The sequence below is a fragment of the Anabrus simplex genome, chromosome 5 (genome assembly GCF_040414725.1).
Source record: "Anabrus simplex isolate iqAnaSimp1 chromosome 5, ASM4041472v1, whole genome shotgun sequence".
Taxonomy (NCBI): domain Eukaryota; kingdom Metazoa; phylum Arthropoda; class Insecta; order Orthoptera; family Tettigoniidae; genus Anabrus; species Anabrus simplex.
Genome location: NC_090269.1, coordinates 9217231 through 9236101, shown reverse-complemented (window position 1 = coordinate 9236101; position 18871 = coordinate 9217231). Strand labels below are relative to the sequence as shown.

Sequence of the window (18871 nt, the reverse complement as noted above, 5' to 3'; positions counted from 1 at the left end):
TCCTGTAAATTTTGGCAGTGAAATTGTAGGGAGTCTTTATTTCATGCATGCTACTGGTATTTGAAGAACTAGATGTTGCGGGGGAAGTTGCACTCGAATTTGCATTCAACAGAGTTTTCATCTTAGATTCTATTTCTAGGATGAGTTCTTCATTGGATTCCCTATCTGCATCATGAACTTCTTCGGTATCGCTAATTTCTAACTGGGTTTGAACATCGTTGTATTCCTCCTTACTTGAACATAGCAGCCTTTGCCTAACTCTAATATCATTCAGATTTGAGCCTTTAATATACGCTTTATACGAGACTTAATAACTGCTCTATTTTTTATGAGACCTTTTCGCTGGACAGGATCCATGGTGAAGGATAACAAGAAATAATGGATATATTATAAAGGACTGGGAATGCCAGACTACTTACAGATCAGGAGGATGTATCCTTCCACAGCAGGGCTGAAAACCAAAGAGCACTGTGCGGCTGGGCTGCACTCTGGTGGTCACTTCTGGAACTACTGCTACGGATCTGGATTACTACTCCTTGGAATCTCCACCAATTGTGTTGGCAAGACTGTATTCGTCCGCGCAAGATGGCGGCAACACACGCTTCAATCTCGAAGTTTAAAATGAATGAGAACTGTATTAGAACTCGGATAATCACATCACAAGTCACTGTGTTTCATGTAGAAAATGGTTGTGAATCACATACACGGCACGTTAGTTGAAGTCACTCATTTGTACTTTACTGCGCAGTACCTAGCACGTGGGTGGTTGTTAAGTTTGGCGGTAAAACGAACACATTCGTACTTTATACAAATGTAAAATCTTGTAAATAAACTGTAATCACTAATAGGCCTAAATGCGCAGATTATGAGATGTAATACCGTCACTGAATCACATTGGCACCGGAGGACCAAAATGTTCGGTCTCGTTTTCGAGTTGCTTACTCGTGTTGAAGGAGGCCTAGCTCTTCCCACAGTCCACGAAATGTACTTCATTAAGTGCAAAGGGAAGGCCAACATAATGTACATTACATACTTCATTTATTCACAAAACTATTTACACTGTACAAAATATACATTAGGGCACTGTGGTCCATGATGTAGCGCACCAAACACAATACCGTTACCCACGCTCGTCCAAGTCTCGGAACTCACTGACGCCGGTGAGGCGCGTGACTCTGTCCCCCTTCCACTGGGGCTGTAGCAGTCTGATTGTGCTGACCTCTGACGAAAAAACACATGGCGTTCAACAGCTAGCAAGAAATAAAGATGCTGTGGCAATTACCTTGTCGGTGTACTGTGCCTGATGAAAGAGGTGCCGCCCGCCTTCTGCTTTGAGACACACACTAGGTCACATGACGATCAATTGGCCAAGAAACGTGAAAATCCGCAGTTTATAAACCCTCGGGGAAAGTTCGACATCATTCATGAATAATCAAGACGCACCCACAGAATTTTATTGGTAGATTTCAAAAGTAACACTCAGGATCGAAGAAGAAGACTGTGATTGGTAGAAAATTAATTACAGAAAATAGGGTTTGTCTAGATTCAAAACTGGCGGAAGGAAAAGATAAATATTGCCAACCCAAAATAAATGATCATCAATTAGTAAAATAAAACTTATGAATACAAAATTTCTTTAAATCAAAAGTTCTTTCACTTCGCACCAGGGTGCATGATCATAGTTTTTTTGTAGTGAAATCTATGGAAGAATGTTCAGACTTCTTGATAAATGGAAAACAAAACAAGTAGAAATTCACACAGTTCAGGAAACTTCACAATAATAAAATTATATCAGATTTTAGTGTTGACATCTTCAGAGTAAAGTTCTAACTTGTTGTATTATTGGTTTCACATTTGATAGATAGAGGAGTTCTTTTAGGCGCTCATTTGAACGAGCGGCGTGGAGGTGTACCTCTTGGTACAATAATATTAATAGTTCCCTAACCCAAGTTCCCAGAATGTTACAATACAGTTTTAAAATTACGAATTATCATATGCACGGTACATTTTAAGTGGTTGATAAAACTTCATCCAAATACCAATAGCTGTATAACAGAGATGCTCCTGAAATTAAATTAGACTAATCAAAACTTACAGTCTCGAAGATGTAGTAGGAATTCCAGGTACACGCCATAATTTACGACGATGAGTCTCGAAGACAAGCACTTAATTTAAAAAGATAGACGAAGGTGTTTCTGAACTACAAAGACCAAAAGAGCTCGAAGAAAGTCCTTGGGATGTTAACCCCATCGTATCATTGAACTCAGCCGGGTTCCATTGGATCAGATGAATTCACGGTGAGGCATGAATAAAGATCCCGTCTAGCCTGCATGCTCGCATTAGACAGACTCAACGCTCGCTTCAGCAACAACAGGTTCCTTTGCATTTGCCAGGAGAAAGGTGTGCGACCAGACTGCGCAGTAAGTTAGAGCAAAGGCAAGCAAATTCAGGCTCCCTTCGGAGAAACATTAGTTCGAGTCGTTACATAAGTAGAGTTTAAATGAGTTGAACCACGTTCATAGACGCAGAAAATATGAGCTGTTTGTGACTTCAAATCACATTTAAAATAAAATCACTCCACATCTTGAACAATATCTGTATACAGATTTCTACGGTAGTAAAATCGAGTTCCAAGAATGTCTGTGAGGGGAGTTTATTTCTGTTAATTCCGTCATAGGTGTCACCTTGAGATGAGGATAAGTCTTCGAGTTACAATTCTAAATGTTATTTAGAAAGGTGAAGATGAGAGATGAAGGATGATTTTATGAAATTGTGAAGAAGGCTTTCTTCCTTATTTCCTAGTTGTTCAGGACTGGGGTAGACATTTTCTCCATACCCCGCAAACGTTATGGTTTTCCTGCCAATACTCAGGTAGCTGATTGCAGTGGTATCCCGCTGGGCGATGAGGTTGCCACATCCCTATGCCTATCTTTGGATATAATGCACATAGAATCTTATATTTACCATGCCAGTAAACGATAATATAGCCTTTCTACTGACATCAATCACAAACTTGTGCAGTGAACAACATTTCACGGAATTACTTCAAAACTTCCAATGTCTGAAACTTGTAATTTTTTTTTACAGTGAACTCTTTTGGTTTAGAGGCATGACATATGTGCACTGATAATAAGTGATATATACTCTATAAGTTTACAAACTTTCATGTTGATCATGTTGATGTCCTTATTTTTGTGCCTGTTATGTGATTTTAAAAGAAGTTTCGACACATCTACCATCTGAGAGCTTGAAAGCAAGGGGTTCAGAAGAGGAACTTCATAAATTGAGGGCCGTTTTTGCTAAACTTGCTTTCTGCAAAAAATTGGAAATTTACTTTTTTATTGATTCACATTCATATTGAAGTCCTCTATAGGATGGTGGAACCTGTTTTTGTATAACTTGCTTCTTGCTGCAGTAATAGTCGATAAAATTTAGCGAGCTTTTGCAAAACTAGCTTTCTACTACTTAAGAGTTACAGCAAAACTTGCTTTCTACAGGAATGATTTTTATTTTGAAGTCATTGAAACTGTTAATCTTTATAACTGCATGGATTTGGTTTAAAATTAATACGACAATGGTCCTCTTGTTGGTGTTAATAAATATCTTATAAAATTAGAATGATACTATTTTCCTTTCTTTTTGTGGTTTCTTTTATATTCATAAAGTGTATATGCCAAAGACAAGGTTTAAATTATTTTGAAGACAATGATGTCGAATAATTTTGAGTGAAAGGTGGATAAAATGTCCACGTAAATAAATTTCATAGAACAAGAATAACATTCTCTTCTGAATTAACTGATGGTGGTGGTGATTATTGTTTTAAGAGGAAGTACAACTAGGCAACCATCCTCTATATAACACTAATCAGAGGGAAAACTGGAAGGGATCCGACACTTCGAAAAATGAAGGTATCGGCCAAAGGAAGACAAAGGCCACGAAGGGCATGAAAATGAGAGACTCCCTAGGCCTCCATACGTAATACCGTCAGGGTCCAAAAAGAACAAGAGTTGACCAAGGGAGGTCGAATAGGATAGATGAAAGTGAGGAGCCTGGAACAATTAAGTGGAAATAATGCCAGGACTCAGCTAAGGGCCCCATGGTCGCCAACACATGCTCCAAAGTTCAGAGCCCCTGGGGCCCCTCTTAGTCACCTCTTACAACAGGCAGGGGATACCGATATTCATCAGTGTGTACATACCAGAAATTGCAGGAATGGTGTACTGTAAAACTTACACTGTTATTAAATACGTTTAATTGATGGAAAAACCAAGATAACTCATGTTTTAGTAAAATTACCAACACTTTCTTCACTAATATTTTGTGTAGAATGCAAGTTTTGAAAGAACTGTTGACTTTTGAACCCTCATACACTGTACAATTCTTAAATTAAATAAAACCCAAAGATCACCCTGTAATAAGCACTAATTATAAAGTTGATCAACAAAAAAGGAAGTTTATAACTAAAAATCCCTTCTTGAAAAACAGGTTTTTGTCTCTCCTGAAAAATTTCACGTTTTCACAAAGCAAGTTTTGCAAAAACGGTCCTCAATTATGCTTTACTGACTGTTTCATTTGCCTGCTGGAAATCTGCAGTAGAGTCCAGATTTGTGTTATTTAATGAGTTTCTTTGAAGCTCTTCAGGTTTGTTCTTCAGTGTTGAGTGTGCTGTTGTTAAATGTCATTTCAAGTGTGTGGGCCACAGAGAATCATTACTGAGAACTTGTCACACAACCTACTGTGACTGTTGGATTCCATCCTTTTCAATAAATGTGAATCCATACATGTACATTCAGTATACATTCATCTTTTAGCAACTGCAAAAATAAATTGGGTATTTCATTTTCAAGTAGACATGCGTTTGTGCTGGAGTTGTACGACCTGTAATGTTTAACACGCTGGGGCACAAATGTAGCCTGTACTGGTGTTACTTTTCTTTACTCTGACTTACCTGTTTTAAAAAACAAGACTATTTTGTTGTAGGCAGTAGTGCTGCATTTTCTTGTATTTGAATATGAACGTGTGAGGACCAGTACTGTGGTGGTATGATGCAGTAGGAGGGTACAGCAGAGAGATTTGTTTGATGGGAAGAAGAGAAATAAAGCAGTTTTTTCTGCTGTGTTCACTTCTTCTAAATATTATATGCTACCCAACATCCATGGTGTGTGTTCTGTTATGAAGTTCAATTTTCAGACCAGAGTGTGGACCAAAATGAACGCTGTTTATGGAAGTTTACTTCTAGAAAAGTGAAAGTTAAAGCAATTTTTAAAACCTCATTTTTCCTGGCGGGAAACTCCTTGGCAACTTTTTGGAACTTTTACCCTAATTATTTTGCATTCTAAATCTCTGTTGTTTTCTGATTTATTAGGTGAAGCAGAAGTTGTTTGAAGCTGGCTTTCTCTGTGATGTGGATGTGGATCCAGGTGATACAATGAATAAGAAGATCCGCAATGCTCAGTTAGCTCAGTATAATTTCATTCTAGGTATGTATTCAGAATACCAGTATATGTTTTGTTTGTTCTTAATGTGCTCTTTGTTTAACACATTCAAGTCACAATAAATTGCCACATTGTTGAATGTGGAACCAGATTTAAATTACCTGCTAGCAGTTTGAGTGTACCTGTTACACAAAAACGTGCATAAAATACTAACTAATGAAGACAATTCACTCAAATTTCACATTAATGCCATTGAAAGTTATGACATATTTCATTCCTTGAATGACAGCTGACTGTGGAACAAATGTTTCATTCTAAATAATTTCAAAAAGAGCAGATCAGTGTACTCTAAAATCATCGCAAGTTCGGGCGGTGGGTGGAATCTGAATTTTTTGTAAGTATTTCTGAAACATTGCTGTAACTACGAAATGCGTGTATACTAAGATTATTGTTTTTATTCTCCTATTTCCAACCACTACAGTTCTTTTCTGTCGCCAGTCACACTTGTTTGGAAAGACTCGGCACAGCACTTTCACTGTCACTTTCTTCAATGCACTTATCACTATAGTAAATTTCACTGTTGCTATCACTAGCCTCGAACTCTGATTAATTTTCCACAACATCATTATTGCCATAATCGTCATTTAAAACACTATCTGCAAGCGCTTTCAAACTCTCACCATCATTACTGCAATGTTGGTTCTACTGGAAAATGAATACTGAATACCAATGAAAATAAACTGTTCTTCAACAATGCCCATCTCTCACAGAAACACAGACAGCAATAACACATGCCTTTAGTTCCTTACAGTGTTTATTGTGAGAACTTATATTGCAGAGGGAATGTAATATACTAAGATAAGCGAGACACTGTGTCATTGCAAGCTGAGCTTGTCATTTTATTCACGCACCAAAACACCGCCCATGACCACAGCTCGTCAAATGATGTGAATGGGTTAATAGTTACTGTTACGGGGTTACCCGTGGAATGCAGAGGTGAAAGAAGATGCAGGCTGGAATGGGTCTAACTACAAGCTGAGATATGAATTAAAATATCATTAAAGGTTATATTTTCAAAATTTAACAAATAACAACAAGTCAACCAATAACCAACAATCAGTTCCAAGACCAGGAAAAGCCAAGATTTAGAGACAATTTAACAATCTGGGCTTCAAGCCCCACCTTTTACAATTTCTGAGCTCTCAGCTCGCAAACACATATTTACCAAAGGGCAGAAATCCCTTAATAACATGGAGCACTTGCTCCTAACATTTAATATCACGCCTCTCTGAGGCACTTTTACCACAAATAAAAGAGCTGACCCGCTCTCAATTTTCTGAGCCTATGAAAGGCCATAACAGACTTTACCATAAACTGCCCTCAAGGCACAACTTACAAGAAAACAGGGGCATCTTGTACCCAGCCTACTGGGCCTTAGTAGAAAAATAATAGGTTAAGTAAATGGCCCAAAATGCAAAAATGAATGGAGGCATGGATTTGACTCCTACATGAAACTTCTAAAACCTAAGAGGCACTAGGCCGATGAAACAGGGGCTATTCCCAAACTATGGAGGTGACTCGTATAATGAATGAAGTTAACACATTAGGGAAGAGTAAAAAAAGTTACCAAAACGTAGTCACCTCAAGACAAAATGAAGGGGAGCTCGAGAGGGTAAAGCACTCTCTATCCCCGAATTACAGTTAAAGATATGTGAAGTTTTTTACAAAAGTTTCCATAATTAAGAGATAGGTTACACGGTAAACGTTTCGGACCTTCCCCGCGGGTTAAACTTCTGAGCTAGCAAGAAATAAAGATGTTAAGCGGACATTACCTTATTGAAGAGCTGCTGCCTGATGAAAGGGGCGCTTCCCGCCTCCTGCTACATGTCCATACACTAAGTTAAATGTTGTTGATGTGGCCGAGAGACAAGAAAATCAGCAGTTTTTATACCCTCGGGGAAGATTCGAGACCTTTCATGAATAATTAAGACACACCCACAGGCGTTTGTTGGGTAGCTTACAGTTACACATCAAAATCGAAGAAGAAAGACACGATTGGTCAAAAATTAATTACAGAAATAATTGATTGGCTAACTTCAAAACTGGCAGAAAGAAAAGATAAATATTGCCAACCCACAAATGAAAGAAAGACATTTAGTAATAATAAGAAAACTTATGAGTACAAAATATCTTCAAGAAAGTTCCCTCACTTCGCACCAGGGTGCATGATCATAGTTTTTTTTTTTTTTTTTTTTGTGGAGACATCTATGAGACAATGTCCAAACTTCTTGATAAATAGTAAACAAAAACACGTCGAAATTAACACAGTGACATCTTCAGAGCAAAATTTAAGTAGTTCCAGTTTTTAAAGTTCAGAGTTTCTCCTGTAGAGGAGGATTTATTGGCGCAAGATTTAAAACTGCGGCGTAGGGGTGTACCAGCTGGTACAGTTACAGATTGCTGACAGGTGTCAGGTGTTACAATTCCCCAATTTGTGAAGGATAAGAATTTCATGTGTATAAGTCGATAACAGTTTCCCAACCTTGTGAAGAAATTTGCTGTAGCAATTGCGGCAGTAGAAAGGAACTGGGCTTTCTTCTTTCTGTCAGCTGTTGCTTGCTATGCTTGTGCACTGGCGTACCAGGAACCTGAAACTTTGAATAGTATACAGTCATGCACAGTTCCTAAATACCGAGCAAGTTGGCTGCGCGGTTAGGGTCGCGGAGCTGTTAACTTGCATTCGGGAGAGGGTGGATTCAAATCCCACTGTCGGTAGCCCTGAAGATGGTTTTCCATGTTTTCCCATTTAATAATAACTGGCTTTACATTCCACTAACTACTTTTATGGTTTTCGGAGATGCTGAGGTGCCAGAATTTAGTCCAGTAGGACTTATTTTACATGCCAGTAAATCCACCGACATGAGGCTTTCGTATTTCAGCACCTCTAAATATCACCGGACTGACCCAGGATCGAACCTGCCAAGGTAACGTCAGAAGACCAGCGCCTTAACCATGTGAGCCACAAAGCCGGGCAGTTTTCCCGTTTTCACACCAGGCAAATTCTGGGCTGTACCTTAATTAAGGCCACGGCCGCTTTCTTTCCACTCCTGCCCTTTCCTATCCCATCGTCACCATAAAACCTGTCTGTGTCAGTGTGATGTAAAGCAAATTGGAAAAAAAAAAGACCTGTTCCTAAATAGCTCCTGTAAACTCATTTAATTTCTGTAAAAAGCACATAAACTGAGGCACAACATGACTCATGTTCATAATTCTTCATTTAAATAACTACAGTGAAACCTCATTAGCGTGTTCGTCATTAACACGTTTTCCCACTTAGCACATCGTAAATTTGAAGTCCTGATTCTATATATAAACTAGCCTATGTACCTGTACTGGGAGATACACCTCAACCCCGCACATTTAAAAGAAGTGCCTCAAAGAACTCTTGTCTATCAAACTAAACTTGAAACCACTAATGCATGAAGTTGGGACATTGACCAGAAGATGTCACCACTGAATAATTGAGTAATGTGTTACTTTGAAGTTGCCTAAACTGACTGGATTTATTTGTTTTGTTTTGGTTTACGTCATGAAGTTTGAACTTTTCTCCATAGATGTCATTACAAAAACTGTGGTCATGCACTCTGGTGCAAGGTAGAAGAATTAGTGATTTAAAGAAGTTTTGTGTTCACAGGTTTTCACAACTAAACTAACTTTCATTTACTTCAATATTTCAAGGTTTGCAACACTTCCTTCTCATTCCGCCAGCTTTTGAATCCGGCCGATCAGAAACATACCTGCCAACTTTCCCGATTTAGGCGGGAAACTCCCGATTTTCGACAGTTTTTCCCGCCTCCCGATTATTCTATTATTTCTCCCGATTTTAGCTTATTTTTTGGTTAACTTCAAACATTTATATTCAAATCCCGCCGTTTCAGCTTTTTTACGCCACTGGCCGGAAGTCCTTCACTCATTGGCCGCTTTCAAACGAAACATTGACGTTTATGAAAGCGAGAAATGTTCGCGAATGTGCGATGTTTATTGAAACCTGTATATCGCGACGCGTGTATCGATTGTCAATCTCTCGTTCTCGCGTTCTATGTTGGTGTTCGTTCACATCAGTCTAGTCGATTCCATTCTCTTTCGTCGATTCTAGACTCGTCGCCAGATATTGAGTGTTTCTTAGTAATTTAGTAACAGAATTTCAATGATAACTACTAGTGACTTTTCTAGAGATTTTACGAGCCATTTGGAGACAATTCAGACTAATTTTTTATTTATCTCAATATAAATAAAACAAGAGTTTTGTCCATACATTGCTCAGAATTTAAAAAGAATATTTGCGTACCGGTCACGACCATCCATAGTAACAAGGGGATATGCATGTTTTAATTTTCCGTAATTTCTGTCTGTCTGTCTGTCTGTCTGTCTGTCTGTCTGTCTGTCTGTACATGCGTACGCACGCTCATCATGAGAAAACGGTTGAGGAGAACTTAATGAAAATCGGTATATAACGTCGGGGAATAAGTCGCTACAATCTAGGCCATAAATAATTTTATTCACGCTGAGTGAAATGGTAGTTTAGGGGAAGGCCTAAAATTTAATTCTCAAATATTTATGTTATTATTGGCCTATTGATAAATACTACATAACTGAAGTTATATATTTTACAATTTCCTATCATTTACATCTTATACATTTTTACCGTACCGGCTATGATGATAGAGATATTCATGGATTCAGATTTTTTTGCTAAGTCCATATCAGCGCCGGGGTACGTGAAAATGGGTGAACAGAATTTTATGTAAAGTCGCGGAATAAGGAACTACAGTCTACGCTATAAATAATTTTATTCACTCTGTTCAAAATGGTAGTTTAGTGGAAGGTGCCAAAAATTTAATTTTTAATTACCTATCTTACTGGTCATATTGAAAAGTACTACATAACAAAAGTTACAGGGAATACAATTTCTGATTATTTATGTGTTATTAAGTTTTACCATACGACTACAATAATATTGGTGGTGATGGTGATTAAATTGTGAAGATAATTATAAGAATGAGAAAAAAGTCATGAAGGAACAATTGCTTAAATAACACAAGAGGTTGTCATGAAAGAAAGGACTCACTTGACATTAGATGCTCTAAATCACAGATTTGGAAGAAAACTAAGTGTGAAGGCCTCCAATAGAGAAAGCTCATAAAATTGATCAGGAATAACATGACATTGACCATTGTTTGTTGTGATGTGCTTTGTGTATTCTGCTGCCATTTATCTCCGATAGATAGGATTACTGCTGCGTATTGAGTATAACAGCCTGCCTGAATATTGGCGGGAAGTAGCGGGGGTGTGGGGAGTTAGATCTCTCTCTTCTTTAGCATGCCATTCCGCTGGTTCATAAATTTTCTGATACTACTGGTATGTAACACACTGGATCAGCATAGTATTCCAACTATTCAATCCCTACTCTGAGGCAGTGATTGGAATGAGCAGTGTGCACACTTAAACAGAATAATTACACAGGAGTATTCGCGGCTGTCTGCAGCCTGGTCATTCTAGCTCTGAAACTGTTAGATCGACACCGTAGTACATTTCGCTAAAAGTGAGAAAATGTGCTGTTTTCATTTTATCGAATATTTCATATGACAACATTGCTTTTTATCGCAACATTCATACTGGCGTCATTGTAATGACCTATGTTGACTTTAGTTGAGAAAACTATAAGGACAGTCTTTTCGAGACTTCCGTTGTGAAGCACGGGTTCATCAGCTAGTTATTTGATCCAAATAGCATTGCGCTTTGAATAATTGCACGGGCACTTGGTGCAATATATTAATCTATGCATTTGCTTAGTAGCCTAATGGCATCTAAGTGCATGACTGATTCACACATGCGTTCATACTATTTTCAGCAGGCTTATCAGGGACCGATCATCTCACTCACACATTTTCTGTGAGAGAATAGAGATGTGTAATTTTTAGCCGTGTAGCCTCGTATAGCTACAATCGAGCTTTGAGACAATAAGTATTATAAATATATTGTAGTACTGTATTGTGCAAGACATGTAGAATAAGCAGTTTTGATCAATTGTATCTCCTGATTTCTCCTGATTTTCATATCAAAATCTCCTGATTTTTGGTTTTGTAAAGTTGGCAGGTATGCAGAAATTTTCTGTAATTATTTTTCAGCCATTAATAGGCTTCTTGTTCCTTTTGGATCATCCAATAAAAATGAGGGGGTGTGTCCGGATTTAATCCACAACCCTCTCGAACCATCCCTTCGGGTATATAAGCTGTGGCTTTTTCAAGCTACCTTGTCTTACTGATCGGCGTCTCTCTCTCTCTCTCTCTCTCTCTCTCTCTCTCTCTCTCTCTCTCTCTCTCTCTCTCTCTCTCTCTGTGTTTTTTTTTTTAAGACAGGAGGCGGGGCACCTCATTCTTCGGCAGGCAGTACACCAGCCCAGATAATGGCCACCAGTTTTCTATCTCTGTAGCTATATCTGCCAACGTATCCAAGGGGAAGGTTCTAAACTTTAACTATGTAACCGTTTGATCTCTAAAATGTAAACTCCTTCCTTTTCATGTAAAATTTCTGTAAATCGGGGATAGAGAGTGCGTTACCCTCTCAAGTTCCCCTTTCAATTTATCTTGAGATGACTATGACTGTAACTGTTTCTTTTCCTGTAATGCATTAAATTAACCTTTCATTCTAGTCACCTCAGTAGCTTGGGATTAGCCTCTGTATCATCGGGCCGTGAACCCAATTAGGGTTTCATACTTGGTTTTCTAGGAGCGCAAGTGTACGCCTCCATACATTTTGTGTTTGGGCCAGTAATTTAACCTGTTTTTCTTTCCTTGAAGGCCCAGTAGGTTGGGTAATATATACCCCTGTGAACAAAATTGCAAATTGTAGGTTGTGCCTAGAGATGCCTGAGATTATAAGATTGTTGTAAAGTTGCCTCGAGTAGGCTGTAAGAAATTGAGAGCCAGTCTCCTTTGTTGAATTCTGAGAGCTTGTAAACGCTTTCTGGGTTTTGTGTAATTTTGTGTGGGGCTTCTGGAAGGCTGTATTTGTAACCTTTGGAGCAAAGTGCTCTTGAAATTGGAGATTTCTCTCCTTGTCTAACTAAACGCAATATTTGTGATGTTGTAAACTTGTAAAATTGGAGCTGGAAGCTCAGCACTTGTAATTTCCAATCCTGGGGTTTTCTTTCTTGTATCAAAGTGCTATTTGTACCTGTAACCTTGTTATCTCACTAAGTGAAAAGTATGTTTTGAGATTTGAAAAGAAATATAACTTAAATTTAAAAAAAAAGTTTTTCGTTGATCTTTGATATCGTAGATAGACCCATTCCAACCAGCACCTTCTTTCACCTCTCTCTGAACCACGGAAACTCCGTAACAGTACCCATGCTTCGCTACAGAATTTTCAGAAAGACTAACTTTGTGGTTTTCCTAACTGAAGTAAACTTAGGCCATTATAAAGACCTCAGTAGGAAAGTAGCGATAAAAAGGAATGTCATCATACAACATACTTGATCAAACGAAAACCGCACATTTTCTCACTTTTAACGAACAGTACTACGGTGCCGATCCAACAGTCTGAAGTTTCAGAGCCTGAATGACCAGGCCGCAGACAGCCGTAAACACTCATCTGCCATTATTCCGTTAAATATGCACACTGTTCATTCCAATCAGTGCTTCAGAGTAGGTATTGAATAGTTCGAATGCTATGATGAACCAGTTTGTTACATTCCAGTAGTATCAGAAAATTTATGAACCAGAGGAACGCCATGCTAAAGAAGAAAGTTATCTGACTCCCCAGCTACTTCCCGCCAATATTTAGGCAGGCTTTTATACTCGGTACAACCGGGCGAGTTGGCCAAGCAGTCGCGCGTGCGGCTGTGACCTTGCATCCGGGAGATAGTGGGTTCGAAACCCTTCTGTCGACAGGCCTGGTGATGGTTCTCCCATTTTAACACCAGGCAAATGCTGGGGCTGTGTCGTAATTTAGGCCAGGGCCGCTTCCTTCCCACTCCTAGCCCTTTCCTATCCCACCGTTGCCATGGGTCCCATGTGTGTCGGTGCGATGTAATGCAAATTTAAAAAAAAAGAAATCGGTATACAGCAGTAATTGAAGATGAGTGGCAACAGAGATACAAAGCACATCACAACAAACAATGGTCAATGTAATGTTATTAATAATCAATGTTATGAGCTTTCTGTATTATAGGCCTTCACATTATGTTTTCTTTCGACTCTGTAATATTAGGGCGTCTTACTAAATTAATTATAGCATAGACTGTAGTTCCTTATTCCCCGGCTCTACATACCGCTTTTCATTAAATTCTACTTACCCATTTTCTCGTGACTCGACGCTGGTATGGGCTTAGCAACAAAAATCCAAATTCATGAATCTCTCTGTTATGATAGCCGGTACGGTAAAAATGTATAAGACATAAATGATCGGAAATGTAATACTATACAACTTTAGTTATGTAGTATTTGTCGATAGCACCATTAATAACACAAATATTTGGGATTAAAATTTTAGGCCTTCCCCTAAACTACCATTTCAATCACCGTGAATAAACTTATTTATGGCGTAGATTGTAGCCACTTATTTTCCGACTTTGCATACCGATTTTTATTAAGATAGAGCAACTAATAACATAAATATTTGAGAATTAAATTTTAGCCCTTCCCTTAAACTACTATTTCTCTCAGCGTGAATAAGATTATTTATGGCGTAGATTGTAGCAACTTATTCCCCGTCTTCAGATACCGATTTTCATTAAGGTAGGACCTCTAATAACATAAATATTTGAGAATTAAATTTTAGGCCTTCCCCTAAACTACAATTTCTCAGCGTGAATAAGATTATTTATGGCCTAGATTGTAGCGACTTATTCCCGGACTTTACATACCGATTTTCATTAAATTCTCTTCAGCCGTTTTCTCGTGATGCGTGTACATACATACAGATAGACAGACATTACGGAAAAGTAAAAAGTGCATTTCCTTGTTACTGTGGACATGACCGATACTGAAATACAATTCTTTTCAAATTCTGAGCAATGTACAGACAAAACACTTATTTTATCTATATATAGATACCTCACTTATCACGTCACAAATTTTTGCTATTACCGCTTAGTATGATCACATTTTTCCCAGCCCTGAAAATTTTGTCATCCCTTGTGAAAGAAACTTGATTTCTCGGGTAAGAGCCGTCGCCAGAGTTGCATGCTGATGGGGAAAAGTCCTTGAATTCCTGAACTTCACAGGATACGTTGCAACTTCGGGGAACAAGCCGTTAGTCTCAGAAATGTTCAGTTTGGCTTGCTGGTTAGCAGCGAGATTGTTGAATAATACAGTGAGCCTGTTTGTGCTTGTGTTTCGCATTCCATTCAGAAATTAGAAATTTATTTTGTGTTGAGTGGTACAGTAAAGCATAGCAAATATTATTTGTCGCCTGATAGCCTACATCTGGATTAGGAACATAATCATGTGAAGTGGACTAGTGTGGTGCATATTTGTCTTGTGGCAGCCTAGTTATGGATTCGGAAAAAGTCGTGAAATTCCTTACTAATGAAGACAAAATTAAAATCTTTCAGAAAGTGGACTGGCACCCGCATCTTTAAACACCACAAAGAACTTAACCACTACGGCCCCGAGCTGACTTTAAATTCTGAAGCATTCAATATATTATACTATCTAAAGAATGCATATTAAAGTTTTAACAATTCTTTCATCAAGAGATACAAACCAAGTGTGCTATTTACAACAATTGATCTTTTAGGATTTTATAAAGCAAAACTGGTATTTTCCAAGAATATCAACAAGAGTAAAATGGACAATTTAACTGTTTTATCTATTATATGACTTACAATTTTAACAAAATTTCGAAGATCTTATTTTAAATGTCATAACCATATATCAATATTTTAATGTGTCTTTCCAATTTTAATAACATCTATTTTGTATTTCTGATATATTAATGTTAATTTATTATTAGCTGATGATGTCCCTTAGGGGACGAAACATGTACTGAATATAATAAATTATATATTGTATTGAATAGGTGGACCACTTAGTTATAATATTTATCTTGAATATTCACTAACGCAGAGGTAGCGTGAATGTTTAAACTCCCACCTTCGAGTTTCGACTTGATCGTTCGAGTTGGTTGAATCGAAGTTTTGTTGATTCAAAATGGTGGCCAAAGTTGCAGTTGCTCATGGTCGAGGTTGAATATAACCTCCAATTCACTGTCTAAGAGTGTGACCAGAAAATTATGTAAGAATTGATGATGACTTAACAAAGTCTAAGCCAATCCTACAGACTATAGGAGTTCTTCAAGGAGATCCTTTGAGTCCACTACTCTTTAATGTCGCAACATATGACATAACGAAAGCCATCGTTACAGAGCAGACAAGTATCTATCTATACACAGACAACATGGTAATTGTCGCGTCTTGTAGAGAAGAACTACAAACAGCACTTGATAGACTGTCAAAATGGTGTGAAGAGGCCGGTTTGGAAGTTAACAAAGAGAAAACAGTAGTGATGGTTTTTAGAAGAGGAGGAAAACGAGCGGCTGCAGATACTTTCTCTTTTGAAGATTCTCTTCTAAATTCTGTGAACTCTTTCAAATACCTTGGAATAACTCTCCAAATGAACGGCAAAACATTCTCAGCTCACGTGAAAGAAAGATCTCTTGCAGCAATAATAGCAATAAATGATATAGAGCACATCGACCAATTATCAATTGAGACAGCAATGAAACTGTTTCATCTAAAGATTACTCCAATTGCAACTTATGGTTTAGAACTAATATGGACCTTCTTGAAAAAGAAAGACCTAAAGGAATTAGAAAGGGTTAAAGCTACCTTCCTTAAACGAATCCTTTGTGTGTCCAAATACACGCCTTCGAGACTTGTTTATGAACTGACAAGAGAACTGTTTTTCATCAAAGACCTACGGTTTTCTATGACCCTGCAATCGACGGCAGAATACCAAGACTTCCTGCGTAATTTGAAATTTAAAAAGACCGAAATATGGAGTGACTTCTACACAACCGACGCAATGACTACAACTGACTGGCAACAAAGTTGTTTTGAACTGAGACACGCGGTGACCCGTGCAGCGGTCCACGGATTTCACCACAAGGCTTGTGCTACTCTCCGCTTTCACGATCCGAATAGTGACTGTGTATGTCGATGGTGCAATAGACTTTGTGGCCGTTACCATGCTTTGGAGTGCCCAAAGAGAGCCTACTCTCTGAAAAGTTTCTGTAGTGAATAGTGCTATGTATTCTATTCTTTTATTTGACCATTGGTTGCAATAAAGATTTATAACTCAGTAGTCTGAAATAAAAGTCTTCTACTACCATTTGTTTCAGAAAGAGTGTGGTCTGCTTTAATACTTTATTTTTATGGCCTCCGTGCAAATGATTTTTCTCTGGTGGTTTTTTTTTTTTTTTTACATCTTTCAGTGCACTGTTTTTATTTTATACTCCCCAGCGGAAAAGGTCTTCATATTTGTTCTCTCGTGTTTTTCGCACTTTTTAATAGTCTTCTCTCATTTTTAGAAACGGTAGATATAGTTTTCGCTGTACCCTCGGATAAAGGTCGTAAAATGCCATCGTATTAGAAAAAATCGTATCTAGTGTTTTTATATCTCTGTTGGATAGTTTTTATTTGTGTATTGTGTAGTATATTTTCTCGCTTAAGATGTTCTTTTTCCTTATCCCCTACAGAAATGTGTTAGCGATGTTTTACTGTAACTCTAAAAAGGTGGCAGGTTAAGGAATAGTGTAGCATTGAGGTATATTCAATACTGGCTGGCAGTATACGTCCAGTACGTCGAAGGCAATGGAAGGGAAATGAATGTAGGGCAGTATTGGAATAAATGTAATGGTAGAAGCCTGAGCTTTTCGGAAAACAGAATGAAAGGCCTGTGTATTCAAACTTAAGGTGGAGTTCTTCACCTCCTAATTAAAATAGTGCTTGTCTGAGGCAGAATACAAGCAGTAAATTTTAATATGGAGGAAATTATGAAGAGTGACTTGAAACCTAGCCAAAGTACCATATTTCTCTGAATCTAAGATGACTGATTTTTCTCAGAATATCATTTGAAAAATCAAGGGTTCGTCTTGTATTTGCGACATGACAGTAATGAACACCACTGGCAGCTACTACGGTTACCACGTTGCTGTTCTTCACACAAAACTCATTGACAATCAACATCCGCCTCTTTGTTATACATCGGTAGCCGCGGCAACTGGTTGTGCAGTGTCTCTGTGTAATGTCACTGGATCTCGGGAAATAGTGAAGAGTGAATGAAATTCTATTACCCTCTACAAGAAACATTTCTCAAATATGCAAAATGGCATTAAAACCATTTAAACCTTTGAATTCCTAGAAAGACCACGGCTACTCAGTGGTAGAGTTTTAATGTATCTACTGTACCTGACACGTAGTAAAATTTAGTTTTTTACCGTGCGAGTTGGCCATGCGGTCAAGGGCATGCAGCTGTGAGTTTGTATCCGGAAGATAGTAGGTTTGAGCCCCACTATCCTTAGCCCTGAAGATGGTTTTCGGTGGTTTCCCATTTTCACACCAGGTAAATGCTGGGACTATATCTTAATTAAGGCCACGGCCACCAGAGAGGCACGTAAATCAACAGCAGACACACCTGATGAGAAAGTTAGAAACATCTTGTGCTGGACAGTTCATTGTACATATTGCAGATGGCCTTCTAAAAGGCACTCAGTTTAAATGAACGGAGTAGGTGTACCTCCGGTACAATAATAATAATAATAATAATAATAATTGTACCGGGAGGTACACAACAACGCCGCGCATTTAAATCTAGCGCCTAAATGAACTCCTATATTGGTGAAACAGTGAAACTGAAACTACACCAAATTAGAACTTTACTCAGAAGATGTCACCACAGAAATATTATGTAATTTTGTTATTGTGCAGTTTTCTAACCTGTGTGAATTTCTACTTGTTTTGTTCGCCATTCATCAAGAAGTTTGGACATTCTCCCATAGATGACACTACCAAAAACTATGATCATGTACCCTGGTGCGAGGTATAAGAACTTATAATTCAAAGAAGTTTTGTGTTCATAAATTTTTTTTACTAATTGATGTTCATTTATTTTTGGGTTGGCAGTATTTCCCTTTTATTTCCGCCAGTTTTGAATCTAGCCGATCCCAAATTTCTGTAATTAATTTTCGACCTATCACAGGTTTCTTCTTCGATTCTGAGTGTAACTTTGAAATTATCCAATAAACGTGAGAGGGTGTGTCTAGTTTAATCTTGAATAATCTCAAACTTTCCCTGAGGGTTTATCAACTGCGGATTTTCACGTTTCTTGGCGAATTGTCATCTTGTCAGCGTGTGTCAAAGCAGGAGGCGGGAG

At 38.1% G+C, this 18871-nt stretch overlaps 1 protein-coding gene across 4 annotated transcripts in view; it reads left to right on the top strand.

Annotated features, from left to right (window-relative positions):
- Positions 1-18871, top strand: part of ThrRS (threonine--tRNA ligase) — a 250000-nt gene that overhangs the window by 209481 nt on the left and 21648 nt on the right. For all 4 annotated transcript variants that reach the window (XM_067146758.2, XM_067146755.2, XM_067146757.2 and 1 more), the window contains one exon: positions 5366-5480. In XM_067146758.2, coding sequence (XP_067002859.2) covers positions 5366-5480 — 115 coding nt within the window. The remainder of the gene's footprint in view (positions 1-5365; positions 5481-18871) is intronic.